Genomic DNA, 19,394 nt, shown 5'->3' with positions numbered 1-19,394 from the left:
GGCTTAGATTATTGAATTTGCATTTTTCATTGATATAAAAACGGAGAATGTTATGTGGGAGTATATAAATAAAAACAAGTAAATAAAAGAACACCCACCATGAATTCATGTAAAATGGGAACTAATGTCAAGTTTTAATATTCAGAGTATTGTAATTAGAAATACGGCGACTAGATTTAGAGAAAAAAATTGGCGCCGGGAGGCACGTATAGCCGCCCATACTAAATGTTAATATCTCGAAAACTGCGACTTTGACTGATTTTGATGTTATTACAAATTTTGTTGCAAATATTATTGCTAATCTTAATTTGAAAACCGCGTTTCGCTAGCTAACCTAATTTTGGAGTTACGATTTTTTAAAATTTTTAACCCCCTCTCATACCCCCTTACCAACCGCCCACCCCCACCAAAAACTAATGGCCAGATTCTCGGGAGCCACAGTATTTTTGTGCCAAATTTGGTTAAAATCGGTTCAGCGGTTTCTCAAGTAACTCATTTTGAGTGAAATTAAAAAAAACTTTTTTTTTGCCGATCCTAATAGCCTATCATACCCATTGGTATGGTCGGCTAAAAATATTCAATATTAAATTTACAAAAACCAAAAACTTTAACAACACCACAGTTGTGTATTTACCAGTTAGAGCCTGGGAGTTTTTTGCTTTGTTTAGTAAGCTTGCAAAGTAAGACAACCATTCTGTGCGATGGAACGTATGAAGTGCACGATTTGTGGAATTTTGACCTTTTACAAATTATTATTTTGGACAATAGCGTGCAGTAGCGCCAATTCGCCAGTTATATTGAATCTGAATCATATTAGTAGTAGAAAATAAAATCCTAATATTCTGGGTGCCAATCTGGGTAAAAGCAAACGATCTAATTAGAAAAGGAGCAAACACTCCACTAACTGGACCAGAACCTTTCTGCTTTCCAAGTGGAAACCAACTTAAAGCAGAACTCAAGAACCTGGAAGACTCCATCCGTAACCTAGTATGGGAAACCTCCAACCAACGGTCCAATACACTCGAAGAAATTTCTCAGGACTTACGACCGAGAAAAATCAAAGATTTTCCTTGATTTATGATGACTTCAGTTTGTCACTTCGGGTTTATTACAGGACACTGTCTCCTCAATAAACACCTCAGTAGATTGAAGCTTAGAAACAACGGTGAATGCAGACTCTGTGGGGGAAAATGAGGAAACACCAGAACACCTCATTGCCGAGTGGACCGAGACAACCATTCACGCTATAAACTTTGGTATGACTGATATCGGAGATGGAGACCTATTCTCTGTAAAACCGTCTAATATACTGGCTTTTGTCAAAGCTCTGAGACTATATGATGAGTTATTAATAATAATAGCTTCTATTTAATCCTAAATGATTTTAGTATAAATAGAGCAGATATATTGATTAATACTCTTTTTCTGTTGGTATGAAGATCCTCAAAAAAAGAGGATTATATTAAATCGGTGACTCGGTTTGCTTACATATTGCTTGTATATATTGGGACAAAATAAATCAATGTACATATCGTTAGTTCTTTATGTTAAGTTTATGTTTAAGTTATATTTTTTATTTATATCGTTAGTCTATCTTTTACACATACTAAAGTTGCTAACTATTTATATGATTATATATGAATAAAAAGAATGATATGTACCTATATACCGGAATACCAAGACCAAGACCAAAACTCACTTGGTCTTGGAGGGTCCAGTCGTGGCTTTGGTTTTGTTCTTGCGGCTTTCTAAGATTTCTAAGACTCTTGCAAGTACTAGATGCACTTTCTACATAGAAAATCTTTAAATAAATAATATTTTTAATAATTTAATGGAAATGGAAGGAAAAAAAAGAAAGAAGTTTTTATTTTAGACGTATTTTGTGACGAAAAAAAAATATTTTTAAAGTATATCATATTGAATCAGTATTTTTCTTTAAAATTTTATGAAATAGTCGGGAAAACATACTATAAGTCCACTATATCTGTATATGCTAGAGACTGAACTGAATAAGAGATAAAAATTATAATTAACATTTTTCAATGACATTCAAAACATCGAGTGTAATGTGGGAGTATCTATATGAAAACAAGTCATTGATATTAGACCTGAATGAATTACTATATAAAAATATAGTTGTTAATGAACATAATGAATAACTAATTTATATAACATTGTTGTGTGTAAATATGTGGGATCAGCTAGTATTGAATAAATTTAATAACTTAACTTGTTGTGTGGCTGTTATGAAAATAATTAAAATCGTTTAATACTAGCTAACCTGCCAGAAGTTTTTCTGTCCAAATTTCTATAGGTTTGTTTCCAAAAATTTATGATATTCTATTTAGATGTACGATGTACAGGGTGTCCCATTTTGGTTGAAATCATACGGTATCTCCGTTATTCCTGAAGATAGAAGGGTGCGGTTTTTACAAACCTGTGCCACTTTTTTGTCAAATGGAAGATGCTGTAAACAAATTTTTTTTAACCCTTTTCGTTTCTGAGCTACAGGGTCTTTTCGAAAATTTTGCAATTTGGGACCGCCCCCGTATCTCCGTTATTATGGATGATATCGAAAAGGTGAAAACTGATTCTTGTAGAACTTTTTACGTAGAATACAGTGGCGTAGTCTGTTTTTCTACAAAAAAAAATATTTTTGAAAATATGAACTAAAGTTATATTTTTTCAAATGGAACACCCTGTATATTTATAAATAATATGATCCGCTTTGATATGAGCTTCTCAAATATATATATATCACTCTATATTTATTTTCACTATTTACTACAATATTTAAAATATATCATTTTCTTACTAGTAGGCCGTGATAAATAACAAAATCAAAATGGTATTTACTAAAATCGACATGCACATATTAAAATTTTATTTGGAATTGATATATTTTACTTTTGAACTCTGAACCTCTAAATATATTTTTCTCTTTTTTATAACGGAATTTATTATAACGGGACGGGTTTGCAAATATTTAAAAGTTTGCATTATTGAAGCATTTTTCAGGTGTTCAACAGCGTATTAGTTGCCATGATATATTTCATATTTCAAAAATCCCCAAAATCAGAGATCGAGAAGAGACAAATCCGGGAATCAGGGAGGCCATCATATGGGTACATTGGTTCCAATTCATTGATTTGAGAAATAATAATTTAAAAAAAATTCTAATATTTTCGTTGTAAGTTAAGTTGTGAGGGGGAGACCCATCTTGCTGAAAGTATATTTCACGTAAATTAGCCGAAGGAATATTTAAGTTCCCATACGATAGCTTCCAAGATTTACAAATAGCGGTAGAGATTTAAGTTTCCCTAATATACAAAGAATTAATTAGTGGCTCTCAAAATAAAACAAGAGACAGATAGCAGTATTATTCTTAATAATTCTTTAGTTTCTTTTATTATCAATCATGGCCTACTAAAAAAATGACCTTTTAATATGTTTTTTTTAAATATTGCCTTAAATAATGAAAACAAATATAAAGTGTTTTATATTTTTGCGTAGCTTATAACAAGCCAGATCATAGAATTCATAAATATACAGGGTGTTCTATTTAATAAAACATAACTTTAGTTCATATTTTTAAAAATATTATTTTCGTAGAATAACACACTACACCACTGTATTCTACGTAAAAAGTTCTACAATAAACAGTTTTCACCCTCTTAATATCTTCAACAATAACAGAGATACGGGGGGTGTCCCAAATTGCAAAATTTTCAAAAAGACCCTGTAGCTCAGAAATGAAGAGGGCAATGAAAATTTTGTTTACGGCATCTTCAATTTGACAAAAAAGTGGCACAGGTATGTGCAAACCGCACCCCAACTAAAATGGGACACGTTTGAATGTTCGTCAAATTAAAATAATAGGACTAAAATTTAAAAAAAATGTGTTCTGCCTTCGATGATCATAAGTTATATTTATTTATAAATAATAGTAAGTTTAGTAAATAATAGTAAGTATAGTAACTAACATAACGTACCACTTCCTGTTACATCGATGCTATCTGGTTCGTTTGTTTGTTTTAGTTTGCTCAAGTGTTTTATATGTATATTTAGCAATAGGGCCGCGAAAAGTCCCCGGATCTGTTAAATATCTCACACACTTACAAAATAAACATTAGATAACAACGTATTTTAAATATTCTGATACTTTCATGACGTATGAGAAGGTTGCAATACCAGTCAATAATGTTGTGACAATAAAATATAATTTCCTTGAAAACATATGGGATTTTTTAAAATTTCTTTTATCTTCTGTTTCAACACCAAGATATATCTGTTTTTTTCAGTAATAAACCATAAGTAAAGCACTTTTGACCCCCCTGTAACTTTGTTGTAGATATACCATGTAGTTTATCAATTATGGTGGCAAAGTTCTTTAATTTCAACAATGACTTTGATGAACTCACCGATCATCAAAATTCTAAGGTACTTTTGGAATACTCACAAACTTCAGATTTAGAATTTTAGTTGTCATTTAGCCTACAAAGGAAGATACAATGAAGTATCCCCACAATTTCACTCTTCATTAAACGAAAAATAATGATTATTAAATGTCAAACGTTTAGCCGCTAAAGGTAACTGACTATCCAGTTGAGACGAAGTTTGGTTTGGTTTGGCATGAATGAATTTTAGATGTTTCATTTTGATTACTTTCAATGTTTTCATTTTGAAACTGAATGTTTTACATCAAATTTCCAGTCAATTATTATAGTTATTTTAGTTTCAATTATTCTTTGACCTTATGAAATATATTCTAAGTAAATTTTATTCTTGGTTTGAGGTTGGTCTTTTTCATAATGAGTAATAATCTTCTCTACTTGTTCCATCTGTCAGAATTAATAATATTAACATGTAAAAACAGTTAAAAATACAAAAATTAAATAATAATGACTTACCCTGAACGTAGATTTGTTACCTTTTGTTAAAACTTTTAAAAATTAGGATAATTAGGATAAGTTTTAACAAAAAGTAACAAATCTACGTTCAGGGTAAGTCATTATTGTCTTATTTTTGTATTTTTAACTGTTTTTACATGTAAATATTATTAATTCTGACAGATGGAAGAAGTATTAAAAGATTATTACTCATTATGAAAAAGATCGTTAAAGAAGTTAATGGTCGAAACGTCATGAAATTATTTTTTTATAAATAAATAATAATTAATCGATTAAATCTGTAAAATATTTATTTACACCTGACCTCAAACCAAGAATAAAATTTACTTAAAAAAATTATTATAGTTATTGAGTAAGAGTCATATAAATATCAAAATCAAATTTCTCATTTCAAAAAACTTCCAGACACCAATTTACATCCAAATATCGAATTTTTTCGAAAAAATCGAAATAAAAATGAAACTTTTACACCATGTTATCTCCGAAACTAAGCATTTTAGGACATACATTTATATGAACTTTTTTATTTATTTTTATCTGCAGAATACGCTGCCGAAGTTTCCGGAATACAATTCGGACCACCCTGTATATTTGACGGGGTAGACATTACTCTTTTTTTACTAATCTAAATAGTTTGGAAAACTGTTAAATTAAAATCTCTTTAACATCCTGTACATAACATGCCCATGTTCTCTTACTAAATTACAAAATATTTAATTTTTTTGTTCATAAAATGAACTCAAAATGCATGACCTCAAACCAAGAATAAAATTTACTTAAAAAAATTATTATAGTCATTGAGTAAGAGTCATATAAATATCAAAATCAAATTTCTCATTTCAAAAAACTTCCAGACACCAATTTACATCCAAATGTCGAATTTTTTCGAAAAAATCGAAATAAAAATGAAACTTTTACACCCTGTTATCTCCGAAACTAAGCATTTTAGGACATACATTTATATGAACTTTTTTATTTATTTTTATCTGCAGAATACGCTGCCGAAGTTTCCGGAATACAATTCGGACCACCCTGTATATTTAACGGGGTAGACATTACTCTTTTTTTTACTAATCTAAATAGTTTGGAAAACTGTTAAATTAAAATCTCTTTAACATCCTGTATATGACATGCATGTTCTCTTACTAAATTACAAAATATTTAATTTTTTTGTTCATAAAATGAAGCGTAATAGTTAACGATAAAAACAACTTGACCGAACAGATTGGATTACGCCGACGTTTTCATTAAGTTTTCTTTTCAGATTTCTGCGAGATAAGTGTGGACCGTGAGAACACGGCCCGTACCCCTAATAAGTACTCCGATACTTAAACCTCTTAAATACTCTCGAATCTGAAATCTAAAACGGTAAAATACTTAGATAAAGTCAACAGTGGTGCACAATTTAACGTTACCAGATCCGGGGATACAAACACAAAAAAACTAAAATTTAAATCTTCATGTTACGAAATAGTATTTCGAATTTCTACTTCAATTAAATTTTCATCAATGCCACCTAATGATTTTTGTTTAGTATATTATACTGTTGAAAAAACCACATGTAATATAATTTTGTTATATTATGTTGACTGTGTCACTTTCAGGGGTGGATGGGGAAGTGGAAACCGGCCCGGGAAAAACAGACAACCAGCCCAAATCCACAAAAGCAAAATGATCATAACGAAGAAACATATCTTATTTATTAATACAAGGTGTCCCAGAAATAAGTGCAAGTATTTTAACTGGTAGTATAGTTCAACACCCCAGAAACACGCCTATGAGGTTTTATTCGCAAAAAAGAATTTTTTGAAAAATGTTTTGGATTTTTTTTTAGTTTTTAGTAACAACAGAATTTCTTGATAATATGGCAACATAGGTTTTACAAGAAAGAAAATCCAGAAAAGATCCAGTGGTTCTCAAAATTTGAGCAAAAAAATTTTTTTTTGGAAATATTCAAAGTAAAATAACTCCGTTATTTTGGACTTATCGAGATCTACCACTCCTTAAAATACTTGCACTTATTTCTGGGACAACCGACAACCTGTATAGTTCTTATCACGAAACTTTTCCTCTATACTTTTGTACAATTGGCATCTTGTATGATAATGCCATGACGCAAACGAAAAAAACCTAGGCAATACCTATAGTCTGCACTTAAATGAAATACCAAAATTTGCTATTATTGGACATATCCATGCTAAATATACTATTGCTGAATCTGTATATATAAATTTTTTAAAAATATTTAAATTTTAGCGTATAGCTAAATAGAAAACTACATCATCCACATTAATATTTTCTAAACAAACTAACATCAGCCTTGTAACATTTTTAAATCAAATATACGATAAATAATATCATCTGACTAAAAGCAATATCAAAAAGTAGAACAATCGGATTTTTACCTTCTTATCTCTATTAAATCCCGATCTCGTCGCACTAAATCAAAGTATTACGAGTTAACAAGCGATATTGTGTCACTTACGACGCTTAAATAACTACTAAACTGGAACAAATGTGTTAAAGCTAACCAGCTGCGTTGCGAAAAAAATTACGCTAACCAGATTCTCCAAAAATCTAACAGCAAATCATATGGAACAGAAACTTGTTACTGTGTAATGAAATTATATGAAACATCTTTATTTATGTGTGGTGGTAACGTTATGGGAAAAAGTCTATAGAATCGAGGTTGCCAAGTCTTTATTTGTTATTGCGAGATTTTCCTGGAAATAACAAGATCCGCTCTGTAGATATAAGTATATTATGACGATTAATATGTAGTTTTTTTTGTCACAATTGGAAGCATAAATAAAATATAATATCACCTGTTATTTCTCCATTTTTTATTTATTCTTCATGTCAGGTGTATAATATGATGAATTGGTTAAACAATAGGTAAAACCTAAACATCAAACTTAACCACACTTTAGCTTCATTTAGCAATTAGTGGATTCAATTACAATGTTTTCTTAACTACACAATGTTTAAAAAAACAATTAAAATTAATAGAATATCCTAGCAACAGTTTGCGTTAGTCAGTTGTATCCATAGAGAAAGCCTAATATTTACCTTATAAAACAATCAACTTTTGATTTCTAACCCCAATTTCGCTTGACGGAAGATAATCAAAGGTCAAAATGACATTTGTCGCAAATTTTGAAGTATAATTAGTGGAAAAGTCAAGTTTGATAACGTTTTCTACTAATTGAAAATGTGTACCACTAATTTTAATGTTCTGAAAGCTTACATTGAAATTAAAGGAAGCAACTTCTACGCTAACTGAAACCACTAATTTATTCCACTAATTGCGAAGTTCGAATGAAGCTTTTTTATTAGAAAAATAGAAATGGATCATAATTGTAACGATACGCGAAAGAAAGAAACGAAAACTTTCTTAACAATTGACTAGTGACATATGACGTAAAAAGTAGTAATAATAGTGGAGTAAAATCAGTGAGAAAAGTCGCTTCCTTCTCGAAAAAAAATTTTTGAAGGTATAATCACATAAAATCAACAAATAAAGTTAATGTTTGAAGTTTAATCCATTTTCCAAAAGAAAATACACTCACTATGGAACTTTAATTACTTCAGCTAAAACCGCCTATGTGTTGTCAATCGATTAAAAAAAAGAGTATATGAATAAGTATATGAATTAGTTTAGGAGTTATCGCGTAGGAAAGGTAAAAAAACATGGTTATAAATTTTTGACAGGTTTTTGACATTTTCCGAGATAAAAAATTTCTGACCCCCCCAAAAACGTCGTAATTAGTCATTTCACATGCACAAAGCCCTAACTGATAATCCTGTATAGATATGATGTAGTTATACCTCCAAAAAATATTATGACACATTTTCATATCGTTTTTACTCGACTATAATGGATACATTTTTAACACCTCCATAAAGATAGGTATATAAAGGCAGCCAAAATGTTTTCAACACTTTTGTATTTCTAAAGTTGTTCAAACGTTTCTCTACTGAGTTATACTCGTATAACGGTTACGAAAACGGTTTGATTACCTGTTACAGAAAATAAAAGTATACAGAGTGTTTCAAAAACGTGTTTCCTCACGTAAAATTAAGTTTTATTTTTCATATCAACATAGGTCCGATTCTGCTTTGTTTCGTAGATACAGGGTATTAAAGTCTTAATATTTTTTCGATGTGTTATAATTTTCTTGCAAGTACTTTTAGCGTTTCGAATCAAATTTTGAGAGTAAAAGCTATAATGGTTAATTGTTTTCGAATTTCTCGAAAAAATTTTCGAATTTCAACATTGCGCCAAACTTTACATTAAATAAACGTACAATGATCCATTAATTATATCCTTATTAAGTCTAGCAACATTTTATGATGTAATTTTTGCAAAACATAATCAACGGAAACAACATAGCTGTCTTGTCGACCAGTTTCTACGACTATAAATTATTGTAGTAGAGGTGCTATTTCGTACCCGATTCTGACTCATTCCATTCATTAGATCGTTATCCTTCTGGTGGGATAAGCCGTGTTGACGACAGGCTATCAAAAGTTTTATGATTATTTACGCAACTGTACGAATGCTTTAGATGCAACATGTACCAATTATAATTCGCGAATATGGTAATGCAGTAAAGTTTATGTATGTATGGATCGGGCTTAAAGAATTAAGGAAGGTGTAGAAACTAACCTTTCGCGGGTTCTTAACGATCTAAATTTTTTAAATTAGCCTTATGTAACACTTGTTGGATATTTTACTCTTTGTACGAGGGCTCTCTTTTATATTTTGCACATAGAAACGTAGCAGGCGCTTGTCAACCTATGGGGGGTTCAAAAGTGAACTGGATCCTAGAAGGCAATTTGGAGAAAATGCGAGTTAAATTTTTTAATGTTACTTAATTAAAATAAAACAAGCTAGAAAAGAAAACTTGATAAAATGCTTTATTATATTTTAAATTGTATAATTGCAAACTAAAGTAACGGATGTGGTCATTTTTAAGAATGTTTGTTTATACTTTTTTGGACTTGAACCATTTTATCTCTGAAAATATTTGGAATTTTAGATATAAATTGGTTCATCGGTACATTCTTCTTCGTCATTAAGGGATTTGACTTCACATTGTCTACTAATAGTGTTTTCTTCTATTTTTATAAAAATTATGGTATATAGGCAGGATAAAGGGAGGATCTTTTATTTGTTCTGTATGAAATGAAACATGTCTATATCAAATGATAAGATTTTTCTTCCTCGTGTAATTTTATTCAGATCATCAACATGTCAGATATCTAAGTATTTGTAAGAAAACAGCCTAACTTATTGATGTAGTAATAGTGAAAATAATGATAAATCAATCAGACCTTTCAGATCGTTGATAATCTGATTCACTTGGTGCAAACAGTTCAGACTTTGTTTCGTTGTCATCCATTTTATCAAAAAATATTTTTTTTAGCTCTAAACTTTAGCACGTGTGTTAAAATCGCTCACAGCGTTAAATTTTATGGACTTGATCCAGTTTGCTTCTGAAAGCAATCAACACAATATTCAGAAACCAAACAAAAACAGGCTATAGCTGCTTAATGCGTGATGTATGACTTGACTCATTTCTCTACTGCAAAAAACAATATTTTATAAACGTATAAAAACGATTATCTTAAAATAGTAGGAAATTGGACTTGAACCATTTTAATTCTGACCACTCTATATATCAAATGTCAAAATTAACTTTCATCTAGTTTACGCCAAAGTTTTAGACCGCTTTGTTTTGAAGCTGTACCCAAAGTGAATTTTTGAAATTGATGAGTCAGTCGAAAAATGGAATTAAGTCGAGAACATTTTTACGCAATAATTTTTTCCAATTTTTGAAAATAGTAATCTCGATAAGAATGCATTGCCTAGTTGGTTTCTGTTTACGGCAATGAAGCACCACATCAGTCGCCAATTTCCAGTTGGTATGGAGAATTTAAACGTGGACGGATTAGTCTTAGCGACAATCCAAAAACAGGTCCACCAGGCAGTCACCCAGGAAAACGTTGATGCTGTAGGTAAGCTGGATGAAGAAGATCGATACTGACTACAGTGTCACATATTGTGAAATTATTGAAGCATCATTGGGCATTTCAAAGATCTTATATATCACCTACATTATATATCCTATATTTATATACTTAGTAATAAAAACATTTACGTTACTCCTTTAGACCTCTTAAACAGCTTAAATGGGGCATTTATAAGGGTAGCGAAAACCTGTGCTTGGTAGAGTTATACAGGGTGTTTCAAAAACCATGTGCCATCTCTCGTGGGGAGATTCCTCACGTAAAAATAAGTTAAAAATAATTTATTTTTCATATCAACATAGGTCCGATTCTGCTTTGTTTCGTAGCTACAGAGTGTTAAAGTCTCAATAATCTTTCGATTTATTATAATTTTCTTCCAAGTACTTTTAGTGATTGGAATGAAATTTTGAGGGTAAAAGTTACTATATGTGCTACATATTTTAATGCTAAAAAAGTATCGATAAATTTATCAGGGACGTGCATATGGCACGGTGATATGAACGTCCCTGATGACTAACCCCAACTAACCCTCAAATTTCATTCGAATCGCTAAAAGCACTTGGGGGAAAATTATAATAAATAAAAAAAAATTATACCTACTGTGAGGAAGTGCATGATGTAGAGAAAACAACGATAACTAATAATAATAGACGTCCACATATATTCTTCAGTTCTATTTAATTTTTTCTATAATTTTCCGTTTTTTGTTAATTACCATGATACAAAAACTTAAATCCCCTTTCGGATACCCTAAAGTTAAACGGACCCAGACCGGAGACCGCTGCCTTAAACAGTTGCAATCTGTCCAACCCACTTACACCCAACTACCACAGATCTCATATTTTCCCGATCGCCTTTATGACGTTAACGATCATACTTTACTGCTCGTGTCGAAATGGTTAACCAACACGCTTCAGGCTATTGTTTATTATTCCCAAATAAGCGCGAACGGAGAAAAAAGAAGACAATCTTATTTAACACCTCGCGCAACACGTAATTTGCGATTTTAATCTTGGACAATGCGAAGAACGAGACGTGGAACGTTGTCGAGTATCTCTCATCTGTTTCCAGCGTCACGGTACTAAAAGCACCATTAAGGAGGCGTGAACAAAAGATCGGAACAAACGAGGGTATTTACCTATTTTTACGGATTCGGAAGTGTGTTCCCATGATTAATTTTATTTCTTTTTCTCTCGAGCTTTATCTGATTCTTTTTGGCATATGGTTACGTCTTCATTAAGTCATCGCATCGTAGAGAATTTATACGGAGGTGATCTAACGAATCTTAGAAAATAGACTTCCTTTCCTTAAGATCAGACTATAAATTTTGTTATTATATAGTCTGATCAGGATAAGTCCTCCTACTCGGGGTGGCAGCTCACCAAGGGATACAAGCTGTCCCCTCATATCTTTTGGGATTGTTGGAATTTCCATAGTAGGGTTTCGCCCATAAGTAGATATACCTTTTATGCCGTTGATTTGTAATACGTCTTCGACCGCTCCTAGGTCTACACCCAGTGTATTAGTCTGGAAATTCCATATTCGAGAAACATCACTTTGCCAAACAACAACTCTATCAGCGACAAGTCTTTGAGAATGGTCTTCTTCAAGCAATCAATCATAATTGTTTATAGTTACTCATTTAATAACGTGATACCTAGTAGAGGTGGGCAAAGATTGAACTAGTCGTTCATTTGAACAAGTATTAAAAATGAATCGTGTGATTCGATTCACTGCTTAGAATATGGTTCGTTCAATTGAATCGTGGCCAGCACGGTAGCATGGATCCATAAGATTTGAACGATGAGCCGTAAAAAAGAATCCTGAGAATTGAATCGGATCAAAATGCGATCGTTCGTTCAAAAGTCGTGAGAATTGATTCATTGCTTACAATACGGTTCGTTCAATTGAATCGTAGCCAGCACGGCAGCACGGACCCATAAGATTTGAACGATGGGCCGTAAAAAAGAATCGTGAGTATTGAATCGGATTACAATGCGATCGTTCGTTCAAAAGTCGTGAGAATTGATTCATTGCTTACAATACGGTTCGTTCAATTGAATCGTGGCCAGCACGGCAGCACGGATCCATAATATTTGAACGATGAGCCGTAAAAAGAATCGTGAGTATTGAATCGGATCACAATGCGATCGTTCGTTCAAAAGTCGTGAGAATTGATTCATTGCTTACAATACGGTTCGTTCAATTGAATCGTGGCCAGCACGGCAGCACGTATCCATAAGATTTGAACGATGAGCCGTAAAAAAGAATCGTGAGTATTGAATCGGATCACAATGTGATCATTCGTTCAAAAGTCGCGAGAATTTATTCATTGCTTACAATACGGTTCGTTCAATTGAATCGTGGCCAGCACGGCGGCACGGATTCATAAGATTTGAACGATGGGCCGTAAAAAAGAATCGTGAGAATTGAATCGGATGACAATGCGATCGTTCGGTTCTACGGCGCGGCGGTGATATAGGCATAGAGTCAGGCACCAATATTTAGACTTGAACGAAAGCCCTAAACAAACATCATGGGCATAAAATGCAAACGATAAGAATGTTATTTACAAGAAAAAAAAATATTTAAACTGCGCTTAGTACGGGAGTATCTGTAAGATATTTAATTTTGACGTTAATATATTTGTTAAAATAATATTACCGACTATAAACCACTAAATGTCGGTCTAAAAGACGAAATCGTGTTTTTATGCAACTCCAAATAAATATTGTTGGCCTCTGCTTAATGTGATAAAAAAACGGCGTCAGCGATTGTTATAAAATGAAAATTGCTGTCATTTTATATGCAAAATTATATTGCAATATAATTTTGCAATATAAATTATATTGCAATATAAACAATGTCATCGATGTTCATTTCCAAGCCAACTGGATACCATTTTTTTCGATCATGCGGTATTATATACTATTTATTATATGATTATTAAATCGGAATTAAAATATGGCTCTAAAAATATTAAATTGGTATTAAGAAGCCTTTAATAAATAATATATATGAATTGGATTGATAATTTAATATTATTTTTAAAATAATCAATCCAATTACGCTAGTGTCATAAAGTATTGAAAAACAATTGAAAGAAAAGTATATTTCTTTTTCTGGTCCCTTATTTCGATAATTCCGGCCAAATTATCGCCGGTAGTGCCAGTTACGATTTTTGTTTTTATGAAACGTAAATCATTGTGCATGTGTTTCGTTCAAATGAACGAATCGTAGGAGTCGATTCAATATGAGAAATTGAATCGTGTGATTCGACTCACTAAAAAGAATCGTAATGCCCATCACTAATACCTAGTACTCGACCTTAAATCCCAAGGCCATAATTTTGAAATTTTCTCTTATACTTACTATTATATTTTTTATTTTCATTGAAAAAAAATGTAAGTAGGTAGAATGAAACCCACAACACTAAATATGTTTTAATACACCCTTTCTGAATTAGTTTCTTAAGCACAATTTGTATGCTCCGTGCAAAAATCTGTAGGCGGATTTTATAACACTGTATATTTAGCTGGATAATATCTCAAGTATATAAAATTTAAATCGACCTACGTGGGAAATATATGTGACAAGTCGGAAAATTATTATTTTCAAGGCTGAGTAGGTAGAATAGTGGAGATATTTTGCCGAAGAGAATATCAGAAAAATCAAGCTTCCTTTTCTTGTTCTACTTTTCTTCTTGTTTTATACAAGGTGGTCTAAATCCCACGATTAAGCTGTACAAACAGGTTCCCATTCAAACACAGATTTTTATCCATCAAAATGCAAACTAAAATTGTTTGGTAGATGTATGTAATGCGTATAAAAACTACATAGAAATTGGTGTGCGTAGGTGTCTAGCCTAGTAACCTTTTACTTAGCAAATGTTTTAAATTGCATTGGTTTCTTTACTGGAAAAAATATCCGAAGAGACTAGAGTTGCATATAAAGAAATAGAGTTTATGCGTTAGTTTAAGGATCATGAAGATGATTGTTATTTGAAGGCCAACTTCACCATCTAATGTAAAAAGACATAATCGAAATGAAGAAAAAGAAAATATCGGTTCATCAACAGCAAGCTACAAGAAAAAAAGTAATGATTAGGTGGTATTGATAAAACTTTATTATTGAACGAGCTATATGTAATAATACCCAGAAAATCTGCGAAAATAGATGTTTGAAACACCTTAAATACTGAAAAATGTACATTTTTAATTGTGCATCTAAAGATAATCCCTTAGTTCTTTATTATAGGATTTACATATGTTCGACATATTATTACAGGAATCTGTATATGCCTATAACTTAAAACTGTACAAATATAAATTCAACATTAAAATAAGTTTTTAGACACAAACCATGGTTCTTCAAAAGTTGTTCGCAGTTCTCAGTTAAGTTCATCACGATAATGTTTTAAATTTGACATATATCAGTGACTTTATAAAAGAGAAATAAAAAAAACAAAACTTAATTAACCCATACTAATTACAAACAAAATATATACTTAATTAAATTACTACATAACTATCCTGATAGAAAAATATATCTATGATATTTTTTTATATTGATGAAATATCTAAACCTGAATATTTATGCATATAGTTTAATTTCGTCATATAATAATATTTAGCAAACAGAGCGGGAAGTAAAAGAAATCCCCCAGTATTTTCATCCCGACTTCTTTAGACAGTTACAGTATATGGACTTTCTACAGTTTCTCTGCATTTTTTTCTGTGTCTAACGAAATTTTAATAATGTTTTCTTCATTTGTCCCTAGAGGAAAAAGAAGTGTATCTTTAAGGCACCATATTATTTTTTGTTATATTTTTAGCAACGTTGTGTTTGAGTAAAAACATAAATTATAAATTGAAGACATGAGTGGATAAAGGTGTCATGTCGCTTTTTTAAAGTTTCGAGTAAATCGACAAAACACGTCTAAAAATTATCGATGGTGTATGTGACACCTTTAGGATATTCTTTATGGAATTTATATTTGATATTTAGAGTCTATTGGAGGACAGATTTGTCAAAGGGATATTGAAATACTGAATAAAACTGATTTAAAAAAAATGCGACATGACACCTTTATCAACTCATGTTTTCAATTATTATATATTAATAACTTAAATTAACATAAAGATTACTTAAGAAAGAATGAAAGGACGACTTTAACAAATCTAAGATTTGTCAGCATTCATGGGACACAGGGCACAGAATAGATTTTAACAATGCAAAAATTATAATGAAAGAAGCGATAGCCTCTAAAAGAAAAATAACAGAGGCTTTTTAATAAAATCTAATAAAAATAAATGTATTGCTCATGCATCTGTAGATATTAGTAATTAGTAATGTATGGCAATCGCTTCTTTGATTTTAAAGAACACAGCATAAATAATCATAACATGCGTAAAAATTAAAAACAAATTAAAAATAATCATACGGAATGTTTGAAGCGCTTTGGTTATGCCTTATTAAGTAATTGTTATCAGGTAGTAATTATTGTTAATTACTATATTGTTTATATATTATATATATATTGTACTTATCTGGGCTCTTTAATTCTAATTTGGTACCTTTCTATTTAAATCAGTAATTAATAGAAGTATATTTTTATTAAAAAACGCTATAAAAGAATATTCTATTGGAAATGTTAAGTGTTTGTACCTTTATGTTATACAGGGTCTCCGCACAATATCAAATGCAAAATATAGCGATTTCATAAATCAAAAAACGAAAAACACAAAATTCTTTAAAGTAGATAAATGTTATAAACTTGCTGAACCCTAACAACGTCATGTTTCAAAATCTAAAAAATTCCATTATTTCTGAAGATATTTCGGAAATATTTTTCAATTCGTTCTAATTTTTTATTTCTAATTATTATATCTCAATTTGAAACGATATGATGGTACAAATTGCACATTCATTTCACCAAGTTGATGTTATTAGATTTTAACTTTGACGCTTTGTTTCTCATCACATCAACTTTATTTTGTTTAATACGAACTTGTACATTGTCTCTTATGGGACAATTCTTTATTAGATATTTCTGAACTACATCTGCTACATCACTGTATTTGATAAGTCAAAAGCTTTTAAAAATTGAAATAAGAATTAAGTTAAAATTGGCATCTCGGAAAAAATCGTCACATTAGGCATTTAATAATATCAACGTGTAGGGTAAGAAAAGTAGCAAAGGGAATGTGAAATATGTATTACTATATCCTTTCAAAACCAAACTTAAATCAGGAAAATTCTACTTTCATTCTGGTTTACGAGGTCATTGAATTAATCCCTATTCTTATATGAGACACCGTGTATATTCATATAAAAACTGCATTATATTACATTAAATGTTATTTGTTGTTAAGGTATAATCTATTAAAGCATTAAAACTGTCACATTGTTATTATACGAGGACAAAACTTACGATTGAGCAGATTCTTCCAGCTGCCGCTCAGCACCCTCATGTACCGGCTGATGGACAGCGGCTGTCCCACCTCCTCCACTCCCTTCTGCTCCAGGTGTCCCTCCGAGTGGCTCCTGGTCAGTACCGTTTTGAAGTCGCGCCCGCGGTTCAGCGAGTTCGTGTGCGACACCCTCCGACATTTCTTGCTCTTCAAGTTCTTCATTTCGATCGATTCGACCACCCCGTCGCACGGGTCCACGAAACTCAGATAGGTGGAGGAAAGTAAGGGGTTGTTCTTTTTGGGACACCGCACCGTTCCGTTGCCCAGGACGGACTTCTTATTTGGGGGTAGAGGCGGTGGGCGGAAGCAGATAGTAGCCATCACTTGTGATTATATCAGTAGAAACACGGTTCGAGATATTAGTTCAAACAAACCGAAAACATTGTATATTCTAGCTCAATCTTCGAGAAACACTGTTCAAGATAATAGTTCAAACAAAGTAGACGCATTGTATAGTTCAGTTTTGTAGTTTTACTTCAAATGTAAGATTCCTGTCAGCAGCAGATGAGAAAAACTAAAAATAATTTTATATTAGGAAACAGCACTGTATTTTCTGATAAAATCTGGAGTTGATCTTTCTGTTGTTGAGGCTTTGTCGTAGTTTGGTGTCGATTAAGTCCAGAGTTTAAAGATTTAAATCAACGGACATTTATTTCAATTATTCATTTAAATAAAAAAATCAGCTTGTTTAACTGTAAAACTTTTCCTATAAAGCTATATAAAATTATTCCTATAACAAATATACTCTATATCTATTCATCAAACAAAAAGTTGCTGTTGTAAAGCTTCATTCAGAACCTCGCAATTACTGGAATAAATTAGTGGTTTCAAGTTGCGTAGAAGTTTGTTCCTTTAATTTCAATGTAAGCAGTCAGAACGTCAAAATTAGAGGTAGACATTTTCAATTAGTAGAAAAAGTTATCAAACTTTTAACTTTTCCACTATTTATACTTCAAAATTTGCGATAAATGTCATTTTGGCCTTTGATTATCTTCCTCCAAGAGAAATTGTGGTTAGAAATGAAAATTTAAAGAAGGCGACCATTCTTCTCAAAGAGACCTGGTATAAATTAAAAAGAAGTATAAAAAGACTCAAAATCTCGGTCTCAAAGTATACAGGGTGGGCCAATGGAAACTTCCCACCCCAAAGAACAGACTCTATAACTTATATTTTTATTCCCGAGAATAAAACACAGCATACTTTTTGACAATGATTATAGTCAACGTATAATTTGTAATAATTTTTTTGTTTGAGACATTCTTGATCAATTTCAAATTACCAATATCTCTAAAATGACCTTAATGAAAATACGTTTGGTAACGTAATGTTTGTCGGCTCTGTCATATCTTAATAATTGAGTCATTTGATCTTTGAACTTGTTCCGATTTATTCGTTTCTGTCTTACTAGCTAATATAGATCAAACAATAGTTTCTTCAAATAATACTTATATTGACTCTGAAATTATTATTTATCTAATTATTTAAAAGAAAATTCTTAAACAATTATTTACAAAATGTAGACATGCAGTTCTTGGCACTTTGAAATATATTGTTAATCGTTTTTATTTTGTCATAATTGATTACATTTCATATTTTCATGCTTCTGTTTTAAATAAAAAATCACGAATTTTATATTTATTATATACAGGTAATTACCATATTGTTCTTTTACACAAACAAATAAAGAATGCATCTTAAGAGTATTTTTTAACTCTGATATCATCCAAAGATGCAACAATTCTATTTTCATTAATTTGTGGAATGAATTCGAAGAACAAACGTCTTAGTCATCGTTAATTTAAACTAAGATGCTTCTCTATTACCATAGATTTACGTAATACATTGTGGCAACATACGGCATGTAGGCAATGCTTACTAATTTGTCGTAGGCCACAGAATATTCAGAAATAAATAATAGTAACAGTAATTAGCAATTAAAAAACATAACAATTATCTGAGTTTACCATAAATTAATGGA

The 19,394-nt window shown here is 31.3% G+C and overlaps 1 protein-coding gene across 1 annotated transcript in view; it reads right to left on the bottom strand.

The window, feature by feature from the left end:
• Positions 1 to 19,394, bottom strand: part of LOC115883832 (caskin-1-like) — a 111,437-nt gene that overhangs the window by 72,957 nt on the left and 19,086 nt on the right. The window contains 1 exon segment of the mRNA XM_030902239.1: positions 17,377 to 17,930. Within this exon segment, the coding sequence (XP_030758099.1) occupies positions 17,377 to 17,737 (361 nt within the window). The 5' untranslated portion in view covers positions 17,738 to 17,930.

Source organism: Sitophilus oryzae, unplaced genomic scaffold, assembly GCF_002938485.1.
Source record: "Sitophilus oryzae breed Bouriz unplaced genomic scaffold, Soryzae_2.0 scaffold_1_pilon_pilon, whole genome shotgun sequence".
In the NCBI taxonomy this organism is placed as follows: domain Eukaryota; kingdom Metazoa; phylum Arthropoda; class Insecta; order Coleoptera; family Curculionidae; genus Sitophilus; species Sitophilus oryzae.
The sequence above is the reverse complement of the archived record's forward strand: the minus strand, read 5'-3'. Positions and strand labels throughout refer to the sequence as shown.